Below are 17,534 nucleotides of genomic sequence, written 5' to 3' on the forward strand. Positions count from 1 at the left end.
AGTGCGTCAGGGATGTTTGCAGAGGCACGGGTCAACTGCTTTTTTACCACAATGCGCAAAAAATGTGCATCCCTGGTGCGCAGGGTCCGGAGTAGTGGCAACAGCATCCTGACCATGATTGCAAGCAGGTTGGATTGTGTGTACGTGAGGCATTGCTGTGACACAGCCTATGGAGTGAAGCGGGGATGACTCATGTATGCATAACCTCACACTTGTGGATTTGGAATTGAAATGAGTATAATTTATTATAATACTTATTTCAATTCTAAATCTAAATCTAAATTCAATTTTACATCTGTTTCAACTCAACTAACATAGTTTTTAAGTGCAATTGTTATTAACAAACTGAGTCCTAGTAACTTGAATAAAGAATGATTTATTATTATTATTATTATATGAAATATTGTTAACGCACTCACTCAACGCAAGATACGAGCGCGACGCCGGGCTGCTGCGCAAGGAGTAGGCGCACGACCTCATCGATTTCGGCATCCCACTAACCTGTAGGCTGAGAAAGTGTTGTAAATATTGTTAGTCGCACTCAGTCAACACAAAGCATAATATCAGGTAGGTATCTAGCATGTGTGCTCGACCGTCAAAGAATGACTGTCTCTTTACTACAGCCACAATACACTCACATACACCCATTTATTATGTATATCGCATCTACTTTACCATGATGCCGGTCAGTGACCCTTGGCTTGCGGCTGTCTCCAGACCTGAGCCTGTAGGCAGGGAATGTTAATGTAATATTGTTAACGCACTCACCCAACGCGAGAAACAAATGAATGCGACGCTTATCAAGTAATAGTTCTTTTGTAGCCAACACACTGTGTGTCGGTTTGGAACAAACTTTTGACATTTTAACAGACAAACAGACAGGTAGGGCAAATGAAAAAAAGTCCTAAACCACCAACGTACACACGGCCACACTGTTAACTATCCATTTCCGTTTTTGCTCTCGCTCTCATCAAATGGTGATTCTTTGCGATAGAACGAGATGACATGACAGGCAATGGGTAGTTAACACTGTTGCCGATAGTACCTGGCATGTAGCTAACATACGCTGTGTCATTTTCGCAGGAGTTCGTGGGGCGCTTCCCGGTGCTGGTGCCGTTCCACAGCCTCAACCAGGACCTGCTCGTGCGGATACTCACGGAGCCCAAGAACGCTATGGTGAGTTGACTATTTCGTTACTGGTGGTTGTTTTGAAGATCACTAATTCCCAAGGTAGGTACAGTCAACGTCAAATAGTCACCCAAAGTAGCCAATAAGTTCGTAACATAACAAATAAATAGATCGTAGTGGATAAATTGATATATCTTTTTGCAAGCTTATGGATCGAGCGATCGATAGTGTTAAAGTGCAGTCGCCGAGCAGATAGATTTTCGTCCAATGACCTCTCCTTATCGCTCGCGCGTAATTATATTGCTGTCACGACTGTACGACGGCCGGCCGCAGTGGGTGTGCGAGCGCGACAGCAATATAATTACGCGTGAGCGATAAGGATGGCAGGCCGCTACCAACCGGGCAACATGGAAAGCATTGGGGGAAGCCTATGATCAGCAGTGGACGTCCTATGGCTGAGATGATAATGATAAGGATAGGTAGCTTGGGGTCATTGGACGAAATTCTATGTGCTCGGCGACTGGACTTTAGTACAGTAGAATCCCGATTATCCGGATCAATTAAAACCAGATAATCAGGGGTGTTCCGGATAATCTAAAATCCGGATAATCGATTTCAAAGTAAAATCAAACAATAATGAAGTTTTTACAATAGAAAGAGTTTTCAATACATTATTTAGAGTCAAAAATCAACCTTTTAGAACATTGAATGAATCCATTTCTTTTAACAATGAACTAAGACGAAGTCCGGACCGTGTTACGGTGGCGGCGCCTTCCGTTTTTATGGGTCCAGACTCTAAATCGGTAATTAGAAACCGTGAAGAATGAGTCCGGATAATTTATTTATTTATTTATTAGGTCTACCAACATTGTTACATTACAACATGTACACTTAAAAATAACAATTATGAACAAAGTTACAATGCAACAACAATTATAGGCTGACACAACATGCAATATAGATTCAATGCAGTTTGTTCCGAACCGTTCCATGCACACAAAAAAACATTTAATCATATCAATAATAGTAGAATTTTGATTTAAACATGACTTATCTTATAAGTAGGTACGTTACGTACTTACTTACTACAAATGCAAAATAAGTTTCATTTACTAAAAAAAATAAATAACGGTTACCATAGCTCAATCTGACACAAACAGTTGAGACGCCACAAAGGAGTATAGTTTCCTTTTATACTGTGTTTGGGAGTAGTGCAGGAGATCACTTTCGGTGGCACCAGTGGCCCCGTAGAACCTGGAGCATTCCACGCGAAGCGGACAGGTAAAAAAAGTCGATGTTTCCGATTTCAGTAATATTTGAGTATGTTCTACCTATACATATTATTGATACGTGTACCAAATATTTTTGTAATATAATGACTAGTTTAAGAGTTATGGGTCTTCGAAGTTTTCGACAACCGGTTGGCATGCAGTACTTCAAAGCCGATTATGGAGTCATAAAATTATATATTAAAATAATTAAACCACGGGATTTATTACTTCATTTACCGTGCTTTTTAACTGTATTTTTGGAAACGAAAAAAAAATTATTTTTTCCTAAAAAAAATGCAAATTAATTTTTTTTCCTTGATTTTCACAAAGTTCGACCCTTTCGATTTTTTTAATTTTTTTTATTTAAATAGCTAATATTGTGTAGAACATTCATGCCAACTTTCAAAGTGGGCGTGGAAGTGGATTCGGAGCTAGACTGAAAATACTGCCGAAGGGTGGCGTCCAGCGCCGCGCCGTCGCGCTGCCGCGCCTGAAGCCCGCCGCCTGTGCGCGTTTAGTAAAACATTCCGTCCAAAGTGATTTTATTTGCTTGTCAGTTTCACTAAACGCGCACAGGCGGCGGGCTTCAGGCGCGGCAGCGCGACGGCGCGACGCTGGACGCCACCCTTCGGCAGTATATTCAGTCTAGCTCCGAATCCACTTCCACGCCCACTTTGAAAGTTGGCATGAATGTTCTACACAATATTAGCTATTTAAATAAAAAAAATTAAAAAAATCGAAAGGGTCGAACTTTGTGAAAATCAAGGAAAAAAAATTAATTTGCATTTTTTTTAGGAAAAAATAATTTTTTTTTCGTTTCCAAAAATACAGTTAAAAAGCACGGTAAATGAAGTAATAAATCCCGTGGTTTAATTATTTTAATATATAATTTTATGACTCCATAATCGGCTTTGAAGTACTGCATGCCAACCGGTTGTCGAAAACTTCGAAGACCCATAATTCTTAAACTAGTCATTATATTACAAAAATATTTGGTACACGTATCAATAATATGTATAGGTAGAACATACTCAAATATTACTGAAATCGGAAACATCGACTTTTTTTACCTGCCCGCTTCGCGTGGAATGCCCCACCTGTTATATTCAACGCAGATAATCGAGATTCTACTGTATTCAAGTTTGACCTTTTTACTGATCATGTGTTCCCCGCAGGTGGCGCAGTACAAGCTGCTGTTCGCGATGGACAAGTGCGAGCTGTCGTTCAGCGCGGACGCCCTGCGAGCCGTGGCCGCGCTCGCTATGGAGCGCAAGACCGGCGCGCGCGGCCTGCGCGCTATCATGGTACGATTTTATTTTTATTTGTACAAAAACCGGCCAAGTGCGTGTCGGACTCATGCACAAAGGGTTCCGTACCATTGATTTATGAAATTAAAATTATTATTTTTTATTTCAGTTATTAGTATGAAAGATTACGCGGTAATAAGCGGTTTACGATTTACGAGGTATAAAAAAAAACTACTTACTAGATCTCGTTTAAAACAATTTTCGTTGGTAGTTTTTATAGTAATGTACAGTCGCAGAATGAAAAGGTTCGTCACCTTAGTGTCGGTTTTCGCTTGCACTAGGTACTGTAAGAGTCAAACCTGCCAACATAACAGTGCAAGAAACAGTGCTGCTAACATTTGAATAAATATGACGTTTGCTAACAAATAAGGTTTTGCTTGTTTATTTTTCTATCCCATCAGTGCAATGCANCTACCGTGCCCCTAAATATTTTAGTTTTTCCTTGATTCATACACCAAACACTACTTATATTCCAAATTTGAAGCTTCTAGGTCTGCTAGAAGTGCCTTAGAATTTTGATGATCGGTGAGTCAGTGAGTCAGTCAGTGAGTGACAAAATTAAGTAACTTTGACCCGTTATAATTCTTAAACTACTGGTTCAAATTGAATGAAATTTTAAATATACCGTGTCTTTACAATGCCTCGACTTGGTGGGGGCACTGCCGTGCCCCCAGATATGAGCAGCGAACCCAATGTAGCGCAGACGCGTTAAGACGGGTTTCCATTCCACATGCATAACGGGGAGAAGGCGTACGCCACGTGCTGTACTAGATAACTAAAGGTACAAATAAAAGCTCAGGCCAAATGTTTGTCTCGAAGCGCTGGTAGGGCAAAAAAATAATGAGAGAGCATTTGACGATTGGCAAGTACTAATTTAATTAGTCTAAACAAATAAAGATAATTTTAATTTGATTTGATTTGATTGGCCCGCGTCTGACGTCAGGACCTGGCATCCGCCCTATGTACCCACGCAAGTTTTAGCATTAGGCCCTCAATCTTACGGACCGTGAAACTCATATTTCTTTTTTTGCCTACAGGAGAACCTGCTACTAGAAGTGATGTTCGAGATCCCCGGCTCCGACATCACGTCAGTCCACATCCACGAGGGCTGCGTCCACCGCAACGAGGCGCCGCGCGTGCAGCGACGACACGACGAGCGCGAGCGATGCGACGCCATGGACGACTGGCCCTCGGTGCGCCTGCACAACTGTACGTAGCGTGGGCGGCCCGTAGCACTGTAGCGTACTGTAGCCGCGCGTACTGCGACGCCNCTGAATAATTTTGAACTTTACTGACGAACAGTTAAAGATTATTTTCTCTAACTCGAGATTATTCTGTAACATACTTTCAAAAGGTAATATGTGCTCGCGATTCGTTGAAGGAATCAATTTGAAAACTGACGAACCTTTTCATTCCGTGACTGTACATCATATGTTTTTTTAGATTAGAAGTTAGAGGGGGGGGGGCAACTTTTTTCCACTTTCCCCGAGCCCCCAATATTAAGGGTTCCGTTTTTTGCCATTTGGCTACGGAACCCTAAAAACACATACAGAGTACAATCAACAAGGTACATTTACAACCAACAATAAATACAGTTTTAATCTAGATTGTAATCTCAGAAAGTGTTTCTGACATGTTCAACAAGCTATGTTTAATAACATTGGATTTTAATAAATTCACATATTATTATTGCACAAATTACTGACATTCCCGTTAGGCTCTCGTACTAGGCTAAATATGCTTGTGAACTCACCACAATAGTCGAGCGGCAGCGGGGTTCGAACCGTTTCGAGTTTAGTCCGACCCCTTTCCCGTTCGACTATCGTGGCTTCAATGAGGAAGCTCTTGAGCTGCATCTTACCTAATGGAAAGGCACGATGGAATCCTCAACTACAGAGGACGTGTGGCTTTACCTTGAACACGTATACATTCTTAGCCCTGAGAATAAATGCATGGGCGCAGTCATGCCTAGTCAAATTAATCCCATCAAAAACAATACTTTTCAAAAAACCAAGTCTCGCAACTCAGTTGTTCTACGGTAAAAAGTTGTGAGATCCATGTAATACCAAGTCCAGGCCAGGAAATCTTTAACGTTTTACATAAATTATTGACTTGGCCATCGCACTAAATAATTTAATTTACACGTGTTTTCATGCGATGGCCAAGTCAATATATTTATGTAAAACGTTAAAGATTTCCTGGCCTGGACTTGGTATTACATGGATCTCACAACTTTTTACCGTAGAACAACTGAGTTTTTTTTATAAAATTTTACTTATTCTAATTTACCAGAGGCAATGGAGGATTTGGTCTACTCTTCCATACTAACCAGATGTGTTTGGAGGCTTGGATATTATACGCATGTTTGTCCTTCAGTCATCTTTTTGACATTGACGGGAAGAGTGGAAGTGGTCCCACTCTGAGTGTGATCAAAACGCGTAAAAATTTACGATTATAATTTTCAGCTGAACATCCTGTACACAACAAACTGTATTGGCAATCCAACCATTCCCTCTGAGAGTCGGCCAAGTTTCAATAGCGATTGTGCAGTAGTTGCACTTGCAGTTCAGTTGTAGCGTATTGAATTAGGCCAGCCGTAAGTTTATGATGAGCCGGTTATCTCCGGAGAGCAGATTTAATGGCGCCTCGATTTGAAATTCATGACTTACACAACTTTTATTATCATAGTAAGTATACTGTTCTGTTGGTTGGAAGTAAATAAGATATAAAAATATTTGAATAAATATAATCGAATAAGTATGACACATTTTAACTGGCTGATGATGTATGAATATGACGGTTAAGTCTTAATTAAGTTTAGTCTATATACAGGGTGTCCCGTAATGTAACGTCAAGCCGGAACTGGGTGTTGAGGCAAGTTATGCTGGTTATCAGAAAAATATAAAAAAAAATCTATGTGGCATATTTTCAAAATAATGGGCATTTAAAAAAAATCAAAAATTTCTACTCCAGGTGACGGTCTTTTTACTCGTGTTGCCACAAATCTTCACTTTTTCCAAAATTTTTTTTTGTTATGTAACCCTGAATAATGCTTCTCTAAATTGTTATCAAAATTACAAAACTAGCTGCTCCAGCTGGGATAAAAAAAATACGTTATTCCAAAAAAAAAATTCAAAATAAAAATTTTGTCTAGTTTAAACTGACTGTACTGAAAAAAAAAGTACTACGCAAGTGTGGCATGTGACGTCATAATTTGGCGCATTTAGTAAGGATTCCAAAATGGTATAACACTTGGTAAATTCTTGCGGTAATTGTCGACAATTTTTGGTTTTTTGGAAATAATCCCGTTTTTAACTTTATCTACCTTGGTTAAAAATTATTATTCTAATGTGCCCAAAATTCAAGTTTCACAGAAACTTTTGTCACCATGACAGTAATTAGTAGTTGACATACTGTGACAAAAGTCACCCGTGCGTGTGCGCCGTTACTACCTGCTCTGCCTGCACTTGTACTTGGTAACAGGGATAATAAGGATATGAAGTTTCGGTTATGAATACGGTTACGGATATTAGAATAATATTATACCGGTTTCGGTTACGGTCACGGATATGAAATCATTTCAGATTATCCGAAAGTTTCGGATAATTTCGGTTACGGAATTATTAGAATTTCAAAAATGTAGGTATAATTCAAATAGCAAGATGCTGCGTGACCCACATAGCTACTTTATGTACCAACTAAGACGACACCTATGTATGATAAAGGTTAAACAGGCTGGCATATTAGATGGTGCCAGGGAATGCCAGACAAGTTGGTAACAAATATTAAGATTTAAGGTACAATTCCAAGACGGGCCGCAGACCGCAAACTGCAAAACTCTATGAAATCGGCAGCGCGGCATTGCTGCTGCTGCGGCGTGTATACTGCAGATTTCATAGAGTTTTGCAGTTTGGAATAATTTTACCCTTAGACTCCGCCTTTATCCGAAACTATCCGTAACTTTTGAATCAGTTTCGGTTACGGTTATGGATATTTTTTTATTTCGGATATCCGATAGTTTCGGTTACGGTTACGGATATCCATAACATCCCTGCTTGGTAAGATGGCCCTCTCCGTCCCGCTCATACCTTTTAAAATGGCTTCTCCACCTCATTTAAGCCAGAAACTTGAATTTTGGGCACATTAGAATAATATTTTTTAACCAAGGTAGATAAAGTTAAAAACGGGATTATTTCCAAAAAACCAAAAATTGTCGTCAATTACAGCAAGAATTTACCAAGTGTTATACCATTTTGGAATCCTTACTAAATGCGCCAAATTATGACGTCACTTGCCACACTCGCGTAGTACAATTTTTTTTCAGTACAGTCAGTTTAAACTAGGCAAAATTTTTATTTTGAAAATTTTTTTGGGAATAATGTATTTTTTTCATCCAAGTTGGAGCAGCTGGTTTTGTAATTTTGATAACAATTTAGAGAAGCATTATTCAGGGTTACATAACAAAAAAAAAATTTGGAAAAAGTGAAGATTTGTGGCAACACGAGTAAAAAGACCGTCACCTGGAGTAAAAATTTTTGTTTTTTTTTAAATGCCCATTATTTTGAAAATATGCCACATAGATTTTTTTTTATATTTTTCTGATAACCAGCATAACTTGCCTCAACACCCAGTTCCGGCTTGACGTTACATTACGGGACACCCTGTATATAAAAATGAAACCCGTTTTCCGTTGTCACGACATAACATGAAAACGGCTTGACCGATTTGGCTGATTTTTTTTGTAGTTTTCTAATACTCTGTACAAGGTTTTTACGGAAAAAAATATAAAGAAAATCTCTACGCTAAGGCGGTACGAAGTTCGCCGGGCCAGCTAGTAAATAATAAAAAAAGTGTTTCATAAGATCTCAAGTCTCGTCTACACAATGTCTTGCATGTCCAAAGAATAGTTCATCAGAAGCAGTTTGAATTGTTATAAAATATCTCATCATGGAAGCCTGATAAGAAAAGGCAAAACACTTTACGCCTATAATTCACAAACGATGCTTGCTTAAGTGAAGCAGCAAATCGAATGCACAGCGTTGAATAGAGCTCTGTGATTGGTTCGTTCGTATTGGTGAGTATATCACCCTGTGCGTCCACCCACACTGTGAGACCTCGTAGTAATATTTGTGAATACGGGCGTTAAAATTGTTGACATATACAAAATAGGTACCTATATCAACAGAAATAAAGACCTATTTGAACTCTTTTCGTCTCAGCCATTTTCTTAATGCCATACGACGCTCGCTTCAAATAATAAAATAGTTCTCCGGCTTATCCCTAACGAAGGTCTTTGCTAGTTAGGATAAGTGCGCACCTCCGAAAATAAATCCTAATGTACACGAACACTCCCAAGAAAGGGGTCAAAAAGGCCCTATGGTAATCGTTCGTGTGGGAAAACTGAGAATACGAGGGGTTGGTGAATAATGAGGGTGCAATCATAATAAATGGCAACCTTCCGAGGAATGTTTATTGCGACCAAAGTTGGTTATTGATTTCATACAGCATACGAGGAATGCAAATGTTAGTCTAACCACAAATGTAGATCACACAGAGTTCTAGTGATCAGCTCGCAAAATTTCTTTCTTTGACATTTAGCGCATAGCCTGTAAAAAATAGGTCATAACCGTCTTGTGATAGATTTTTTAAGTCACATATAAGCACCTGATATTTCTCAAAAAGACCAAAAGTTAGACGTGCATTCTCAAAGCATAAAGTCAGTATTCAGTAATGTTTCTGCTTACTCAATTAGGATGATTCAAGCCTTGCAGTTCTCAAACCGAATTGATAAGTGCTCGTAGTAGTATTTTATTTATATTGATTTGATCAATGGCATAAGGCAATAGCCGACAATAATAGCTCTAATGTGAAGTGAACAAAGATGAATTTGCGTAATGTCCCGCATCACTACCTTACACGACACATTCCCAAGTTCGCCGATGCAAACTAACTGCCAACTATTTCATAGGGCCGCATTCCAGCCCGAACTAACTCGACAATTACACAGCAAACGCTCGATAATGGTCTCTATCACCCTCTCAAGCATGCACGATATGGGCCTTTAGCAGGCCATAGTATAACCTCGTAACTGGTCAAAGGATCCATTTTGGAAACGTAGAATTGCGGTTCGAAGGATACGGCTTTACTCGTCGTAATATTTTTTTCAATTATAACACAAATTACAAAGCCCTACACTCTACTACAAAATGGAATAATCATTCTTGTGCATTTATGTACACAAGCAATTCAGATTAGGACTGACTGGGTAATGAAATCGAAATTCTATTTAGTCCGTCAGACAGATTATAAAACTGTTGTGTGTGTGTGGGTTCCAAGGTAAAAAAAATGTTTGAAGTAATAATAATTGAAGTAATAAAATAAACCATTATGTTATGAGGTATTTGTCATTTTCTGTTACGTGTACTGTCGCTTTTTTTTTTTTTTCGTCAGGAAAATACATTGATTTGTATACCCACCAGCCGCGGGGGCGGTTAGTGGGTTATGTGGGGTTCTCCCTGCCAGAAGGGCAGGGCCTATACTATTCCCTTTAACCATAATCAAACGCTATCTGGTTGAGCCTGGTCGTTTAGACCCAGTACGGAAATTACGTCGTTTCAACCCTCCTTTGGCAGATCGCGATGCCTGTGTAGGGTTACCATAGATTGGTATTTTAGATTTAAGACAGATACAAGCCATAATAGGCCTGAGATAAGAGAGTTTTTGACTTATCAGTAGTGCCAAATTTCGAACAACATTTTCCTAGCTATTGAGGCTCAAAGTTGCACAGCGTACTATGGAGAGGGCTATGGTCGGTGTTTCTTTACGAGATCGAATCAAAAATGAGGAGATCCGTAAACGAACTAAAGCAAGCTGAAGTGGCAATGGGCAGGGCACATAGTACGCAGAACTGACGGCCGATGGGGCAGCAAAGTTCTGGAATGGAGGTCGCGTACTGGAAAATGCAGCGTGGGGCGTCCACCCACAAGGTGGACCGACGACATCATAAAGGTAGCAGGGAAGCAGGAAAACATATGTTCAGCAGTGGACGTCCTATTGCTGAAATGATGACTCAGGCTGTGGTCATATTCTAGGTGGAAAGGTAAAAAAATCTCAATTTATTTATTAGACTGCGCCAGAAGGAGGGTTACTTTTAATTGTTGCTGGTAAGAAAAGTTACTTTATCTGGTACTTATGTATTTTAACAAGAAGATCTTTTTATCGCACGTGAATGAGCTCAAAAAGTAGACTAGGGGAAAATATTGCTTCTGTTACGAGGTTTCCGTTCATCACAGATGATATGGTAACCCTATGACTGTGCCAATGCGAAAAATGGGTCTGTTACCGTCAGCTTTTAGGGTTTAACCCGTTTGACAGCGAGATCTCTCACTGAGTGATGTCCCTTTTACTGTCTTTTAAAGACTCGATGTCGTATAGCGGTGACATCACGCAGCGGATTGCTTTTAGCGTCGTTTTATCAGACTGTGTGATATTTTAAACTAGCAATTTTACGGTTTTGCGGCCTGTCTTTGAATACGAATTTATCAGAACCTATAAAAGGGTAAAAAACAATAAACCTAACAACTGACAATGTTGAACGTACATATTTGCAGTCAATTACATTAATGTATCAGTCATTATTACAGTAGTATCCATCAATTACGCTGACACCAAGTTGACCACATACAAATACATAATTTATTTACGTCATTCAGAACACATAAATACTGATTTATGGTTAAAGTTTAGTCTGAGTCAGATTAACGTAGTAAGTGAATAAAATATACAGCTAATGTATCTAAGTCATTCTTTTCATCCATCTAACTGATCGCCTTAATTTGTATCAGCAGTTAATAGCCTTTTTGCTAAACATTGAGCCGGCCTCCGAAAAGTTTCGGATTAAAATCAACGGAGTTTTCTCGAGCAAAGTTAGACAATTGATTACCGCCTCTTAATGAATCCGTCGAGTTTGATTTATAAATCAAAGGCCGCGTTTAATTGTGTTAGCATACATAAAGAATTTAGGCAGGACTTTAAATTACATTAATGAAGACACAATAATAAATTTTATTAATAAAGATTTTCACATTTTGTTAAAAATAGCACCAATAAAATAATTGCCATACTTGATTGATGTTTGCTTTACGTACCAACTTGAACGTGCATAGCTTTTATTAAAATAAATAAGGTCACATTATGCTAATATCTTGTATTATATGTACCTACTATATTTAATTAAAGAAAAATACAAGAAGAGCTGTCGACAGCACGTCAAACTAATATTTTGTACAAAATCACCCTAATAATTACAGTTTTGAAATGTATTTTTTTATTCTACTGCACTTAGAAATTCAGCAGTTTATAGGTAGAATAATTAATGTTATGCACACAAAATTAACTGTTCATAAAGGTTATTATTCAAAACAAAACGCTATCGTCATAAATACCGAACAATTTCCGCTACTATCCATTAATTTTGGTATTTATACTATGAACGGCTAAACGGAATGATAATCCAATGCTCAAAATACCTGGAACAATTCCGTAATAACTAGGTTTCGGAATACGGGAATTTAATTATTGTTACAATGGACAAATACTTCCATTTGGCTCTATAATTTTATAACGGAACGATTTATGATGAAAACATAGCTCAGAATCATGAGATTTTTCGACATCGATGAGAGAAAAATTAACATTTGATATCGTTTTATGAAAAAATGAAATGAAAACAATACTAAAATTGTTGGAGAATGTTGAAATTATATAGCTTCTAATTTTTCAAACTTTGTCAGTAAATTAGGGTGGGTGCACCAGTCCCACACCAGGAACCAGTAGTACACAATTTCTAATTCCACATCAAAATATTAACAATCTGTCGAATTTCCCGCCACTTTTGTTAAGTTTGGTAGCACTGCCGTACTTCTACCAATCATTAGTCTAAATAAAAGCGACAAACACGACTTGGTACGATCTGGTCAACCTTAGGCACATTGCGACTTTCCACATTGATTGTTAAATAAAAATAAACCTTACAGCTATTAAGGAAATTGGAATAAGCTACTTGATTCTATGATAGACAAGGAGTAGTTAATTCTTTTTTTTTGCAATGATTGTTGTAATAATTGAGTCACAATATCAAAATTACTTTTAAAATGTCGCTTATTCGGTTTGTTACTGGTATACCCACCCTACTTACAGTCTACGTACTCTTATAGTAATGTTAGAAAATAATATAAATGCTATTTGTATTGAAAAAAAAAAAGACTTAGGGAGACTTTATCCACGCATCGTTTGGTAAGCGCAGTAAATAGGTAGTCTATATTTTTATTTATTTATAAAACATGGCACTGAAAGTTCAACGTGTCTGTTTGTTTATTCAGGTAAGCCACCTCTCAAAATAGAAACAGAATATTTTTTACTCTGGTCTCATATTGCCTTCCCTTTGAACGCATATAACTCTACGCGGAAAACAATTTCAGGCATGAACGGATTGTAATGGAGCAGATATCTGCAGTAGTAAAAATAGATAAGTACACTAAATATTTATTCAGACCCTGTTGTACTTCATGTCGATAAAGTCCTTGATAATCTAATAGGCGCCTCTGGGGTAGAAAAGTTCTCGAGTGGCGACCACGGGTCGGAAGACGTAGTGTGGGCAGGCCCCCCAGTTTACACACGGTAACAAACTACCTTTATTAAAGTTATATAGATAACGTGATATATCAGACACGTATGAAACGTTATAAAGTACCTGTGAAGTTGCCAATGACATTTGATTGGCCTATGCACGTGCAATGATCGCCATCGCCAACGCGATCTGCACGTGTTGGTTTGGCTGAACTGAACCTTTTTACCGTCACACAAAAAAGTAACATACCTATTTACTTTTACTGTGAACTATATTTTCATCGCACATTGACAATTCAACTTGAAGTCCCTTTTACTAGAGGCATAAGGTTTGAATTCAGTGCAGAATAAAAGCTATTCGCAACTGCCATACATTTTTCCATGGGAACTTAATAAAAAGAGCGGTATTCTGGTTTATCGTGGTTTTATGTTGTGAAATAGTAAGAGTAGCGTGATCACTTGATATGTTCTGAACGTAGTACTTTTTATACTAGGACCAGTAAGGTTTCTAGCGTGTCTTACAGCACTAAATTCAAAGCATGCAAGTTACAACATTTTTTTATAATCACTACTAATATGAATAGAAATATATTTCTAGTAATATCTACGGTTCAAAGAACATGTAATGTGGTAATTTAGTAATTTATGTACAATGTACATAGGTACTATTTAACGCTAGTTTCCATGACTTGTCATGATGAATTTTCCACAGATTATAAAATTTTAAAATCTTACAAAATATGGGGCTTATTTCAAAAAGTTAAACAGCCGTCTTTTAACCGTTGAAAAATTCTTGTTTAAATTGTTATTATGGAAATGTAATTTTAAACCGATGTCCGACGTTTTGTTTAACTTTTTGTAATAAAGCCAAAATACCAAGTCCTGATTATTGTTACATTTTAATAGTCTTGTCACAAGAGCGTGTTCCAACAAGAATGGTGTGACCATTTTCTCAAGAATACCCTGAGATAAGTGGAATCCGAGCCTTTTCGCTTGTCATATCGTCTGATTTACGGTCCTCGACGTTTAACGACTGCTGGGCCAAGACCAGCTCTGGGTAGTCTTTAGTGCTGTAACTTGTTTTGATAAACGATTAAAAGCTGCCAAGGAACTTGGGATACTTTTAAAGCTACGTTTAAATACTCTGTTGACTGCTTGAGCTTTTGGCAAAAGCCGGCGAAAGCTTGTGGTAATGTGAGTTGCAGGGGAACTACAATCGCATTGTCCCTAGTTAGTTGTTCTTGAAGAAGAACGCTTGTATAGTTGACAGCATACAGATTCATTGTCGTGCCAAAATAGGGGTTTAGGGGCAAAATGTCAAATTCATAAAAATCTTAATCCTAACCTAACTACGAGTTTTACTTAATTTTATTAACTCAGCGGATAAACTAATCAACAAAATTAAAACAGGATAAAAATATCATAATATTAATAAGATTTTTATGGATTAAGTACTAAGTACTTAAGGGTATTGGACTATTCCTTCATTTTGTTACTACCACTGCAACTCCTATGTAGCCAGGCCTTATTGCTTGAATGCAATCAAAACCCAACCACTGTAACACCAAGTTGAATAAGTTTAAAAATGTTATGAGAATCACTAGAAATGTGATCGCACAATTGAGCTTAAAAGCAAATAAAAATAAATTCGATTGTTCACCTACAACGTAAAAGATGTTTCATCGTATAGTACTTTTTAGCTGACACATTACACCAATTGTTGGCAGGCACGAATGAGTACCTACTCGTAGGAACAGCCGAGTAAAATGATCTCTCTGTTAGAAGACAATATGAATGGGAAGGCTCAAGTGCCTTAGTTTTATTTATCAAGGGCCCTCGTCTAGAAGACAAGAGTGTTCTTTGTGAGATCATTTGTTTCTATGCAATAGGAAAATACGAATGGGCAAAATCTCGCAAGAAAGGTAAATAAGCGATTACCTAAGTCATAATAGACGGACAATGGCAAATTGAGCCAAAATAATGTGGCATTTAATGTGATTGTAATAAGTGTGATTTTTCTACATACATTGATCGTTACGATCGTCATCATCAAAACCAATCTATCATTAGGTAATTAATTGCAAAGTGAAGTAATCAAATGTAATTAGATATAATAAACTGAGACAGTTAAATCCTGTTTTAGTGGAGCTTCACTTTTGTTACTACAGACAAAAGGCCAGTTTTTATTGGTGCGGACTAAGTATACAGAAAAGTTTGTTGTAGATAAAGACAATAACGCCAGACTTCTTATCTCTCCAACTTTTTCATACACCTTGACGTTGTTAAATGGGTTCTGCAAAGTTACTCGATGTTGCACGACATTATTTGCGACAAGTGTTAGTTGAATCAGACACACTATAAGGTCTAAGCGCTTAACCTAGTCAGTTAGTCAGTGCCTGAGTTATGAGAGCGGTATAGTTCCAAAATACTGAACTGTCCTATGCATGACATTGACAGTGGGGCGCCACCGTCAACACCGGATCGCTGGTTCCGATTTTTGCCATGTTGGAAACCATATAGTTGAACGATGGTAGCGCCCCCCTGTCATTGAGTTCGGTGGGACAGTTCAGCGTGGGTCATCTATACGGGAGGTATTTTTGGTACGTCAAACGTCAGTGAGACTTCAAATGATTTGTATGCTCTGTTCATAAAGTTTATATTCCTTCGGAATAGAGCAACAACGACGAGCTGTCAAACGAAACCGTTTTTGGATGACATGTTTGACGTGACGGCGACGGCATCACGCATATCTTTTTATCACACAGTGTTGCTGCTAGTGACATGTCATCTCGCTCGCTCAGTTCTTTGTTGCTCTATTCCGCTATGTATACTCCACTAAATTTTTATCACCGAAAAAATTTTAACAGGTTATGTAGAAACGTGTGGAATATTGAAAGCAAAAGAAAAAGAAATGGTTTTCATGAAGTTAATTTTTTTATTAAATTTTCGTTAGTCCGTATTTTACGCGTCACAGCTGGGTCACTCCGCTGCTCGCTAGAGTAGTCGTACGCGCTCGCACGTTGCATCGATCTGTCTGTCTCGCTCACGCCTCGACCACGCTTCCAGTGTTATTATTACATACTTAGCTAACTTAGACCATTTTTAATTCTAATAAGTGTTACATTATCGTACTTAAATAGTGCTAGCGACGCGTGTGTCAATAAATTACCAATTTTAGGGGGATATTTTGAGTCACTTTATTTTACTCTTTTTTTTGCACAAATGGGATCAGTATCAATAACTCATTACCCAGAATATTTTTTTTCGGTGATTAAAATTTAGTGGTGTATTAACTTTATGGCTCTGTCACGTCATAATATGTCAATGTTACCCGTCCCGTGCCGCTCACATACCCTAGGCACTGATTGAGATAATCGCTAGGCCTATTTAATAACTATAAGAAAGTGTTTATACGAGCGTACATGTTATAAATTACAAACTGAATAATAAATGAAATAGTGAAATGAAAAGGGTCTTTTTGGGTCAAACGGAGGGTTCTGTGTTTGGATATGAATTAATGAATTGATAATAAGGAATTTGTCGGTTTGAAGGTCACCATTAGTGTTTGAAAGGAGCAAAAGAAGAGGATTCAACGTAATATAAAGTGGGGTAAAGTTTGTCTCTCGTTAACCTATTTTGGTCGTTATCTTGTGTCACAAAAGTTACTATTTGTGCTTCTTATTAATGTCTGTAAATTAAGGAAGAGTTTAATGTTTTAGAATTATATGTCTCTATTCAGCGAACTTGTGAAAAAGACGGCCAGAGCCAAATATTCATCATTTCACGCAGTAAAATGTGACTGAAATCTTTAACACATACAGTGTAGCAGGGTTGCAAGATTTGAATGTGAACATTCCGAGTCAAAACCAGCCTTTTGGCAAAAAATAAGTAAATGATTCTCAAGCTGTCAAAAAAAATTGAGGCACAAAAGAGTGTTTATGTGAAAAATCTAGGCTAAATTCCAGGAAATTCCTATGAAATTATTGAACAGGGAAAACGGTTGGCTGTCAACCCTAAGTGGGAGTGACAGGGAATCTGGTATAATGGGCAAATTGAATCCGGACATCGGCTCGCGGGACTAACGAGTTTGGCCGGGTTTGTTGCGCTTTCCGATAATTTGATACCCGATCTATTAATATAATTGCACTCGGGTATTTTCGATTCGTTAACTTTTTATCGATGCCTGAAAACATCGGTAAAT

General features: G+C 38.0%; 2 protein-coding genes across 2 annotated transcripts in view; one reads left to right on the forward strand and one right to left on the reverse strand.

Annotated features, from left to right (window-relative positions):
- The window catches only part of LOC114359399 (uncharacterized), a 133,603-nt gene that overhangs the window by 82,166 nt on the left and 33,903 nt on the right, over nt 1-17,534 (reverse strand). The window lies entirely within an intron of this gene.
- LOC114359385 (ATP-dependent Clp protease ATP-binding subunit clpX-like, mitochondrial) lies at nt 680-4,970 on the forward strand. The gene is made up of 4 exons (XM_028313771.1): nt 680-685; nt 1,084-1,176; nt 3,575-3,703; nt 4,744-4,970. The coding sequence occupies exons 1-4, from the start codon at nt 680-682 to the stop codon at nt 4,921-4,923; spliced, it is 408 nt and encodes a 135-aa protein (XP_028169572.1). The 3' UTR covers nt 4,924-4,970.

Source organism: Ostrinia furnacalis, unplaced genomic scaffold (assembly GCF_004193835.3).
Source record: "Ostrinia furnacalis isolate ACB-3 unplaced genomic scaffold, ASM419383v2 OfSCF4362, whole genome shotgun sequence".
In the NCBI taxonomy this organism is placed as follows: Eukaryota; Metazoa; Arthropoda; class Insecta; order Lepidoptera; family Crambidae; genus Ostrinia; species Ostrinia furnacalis.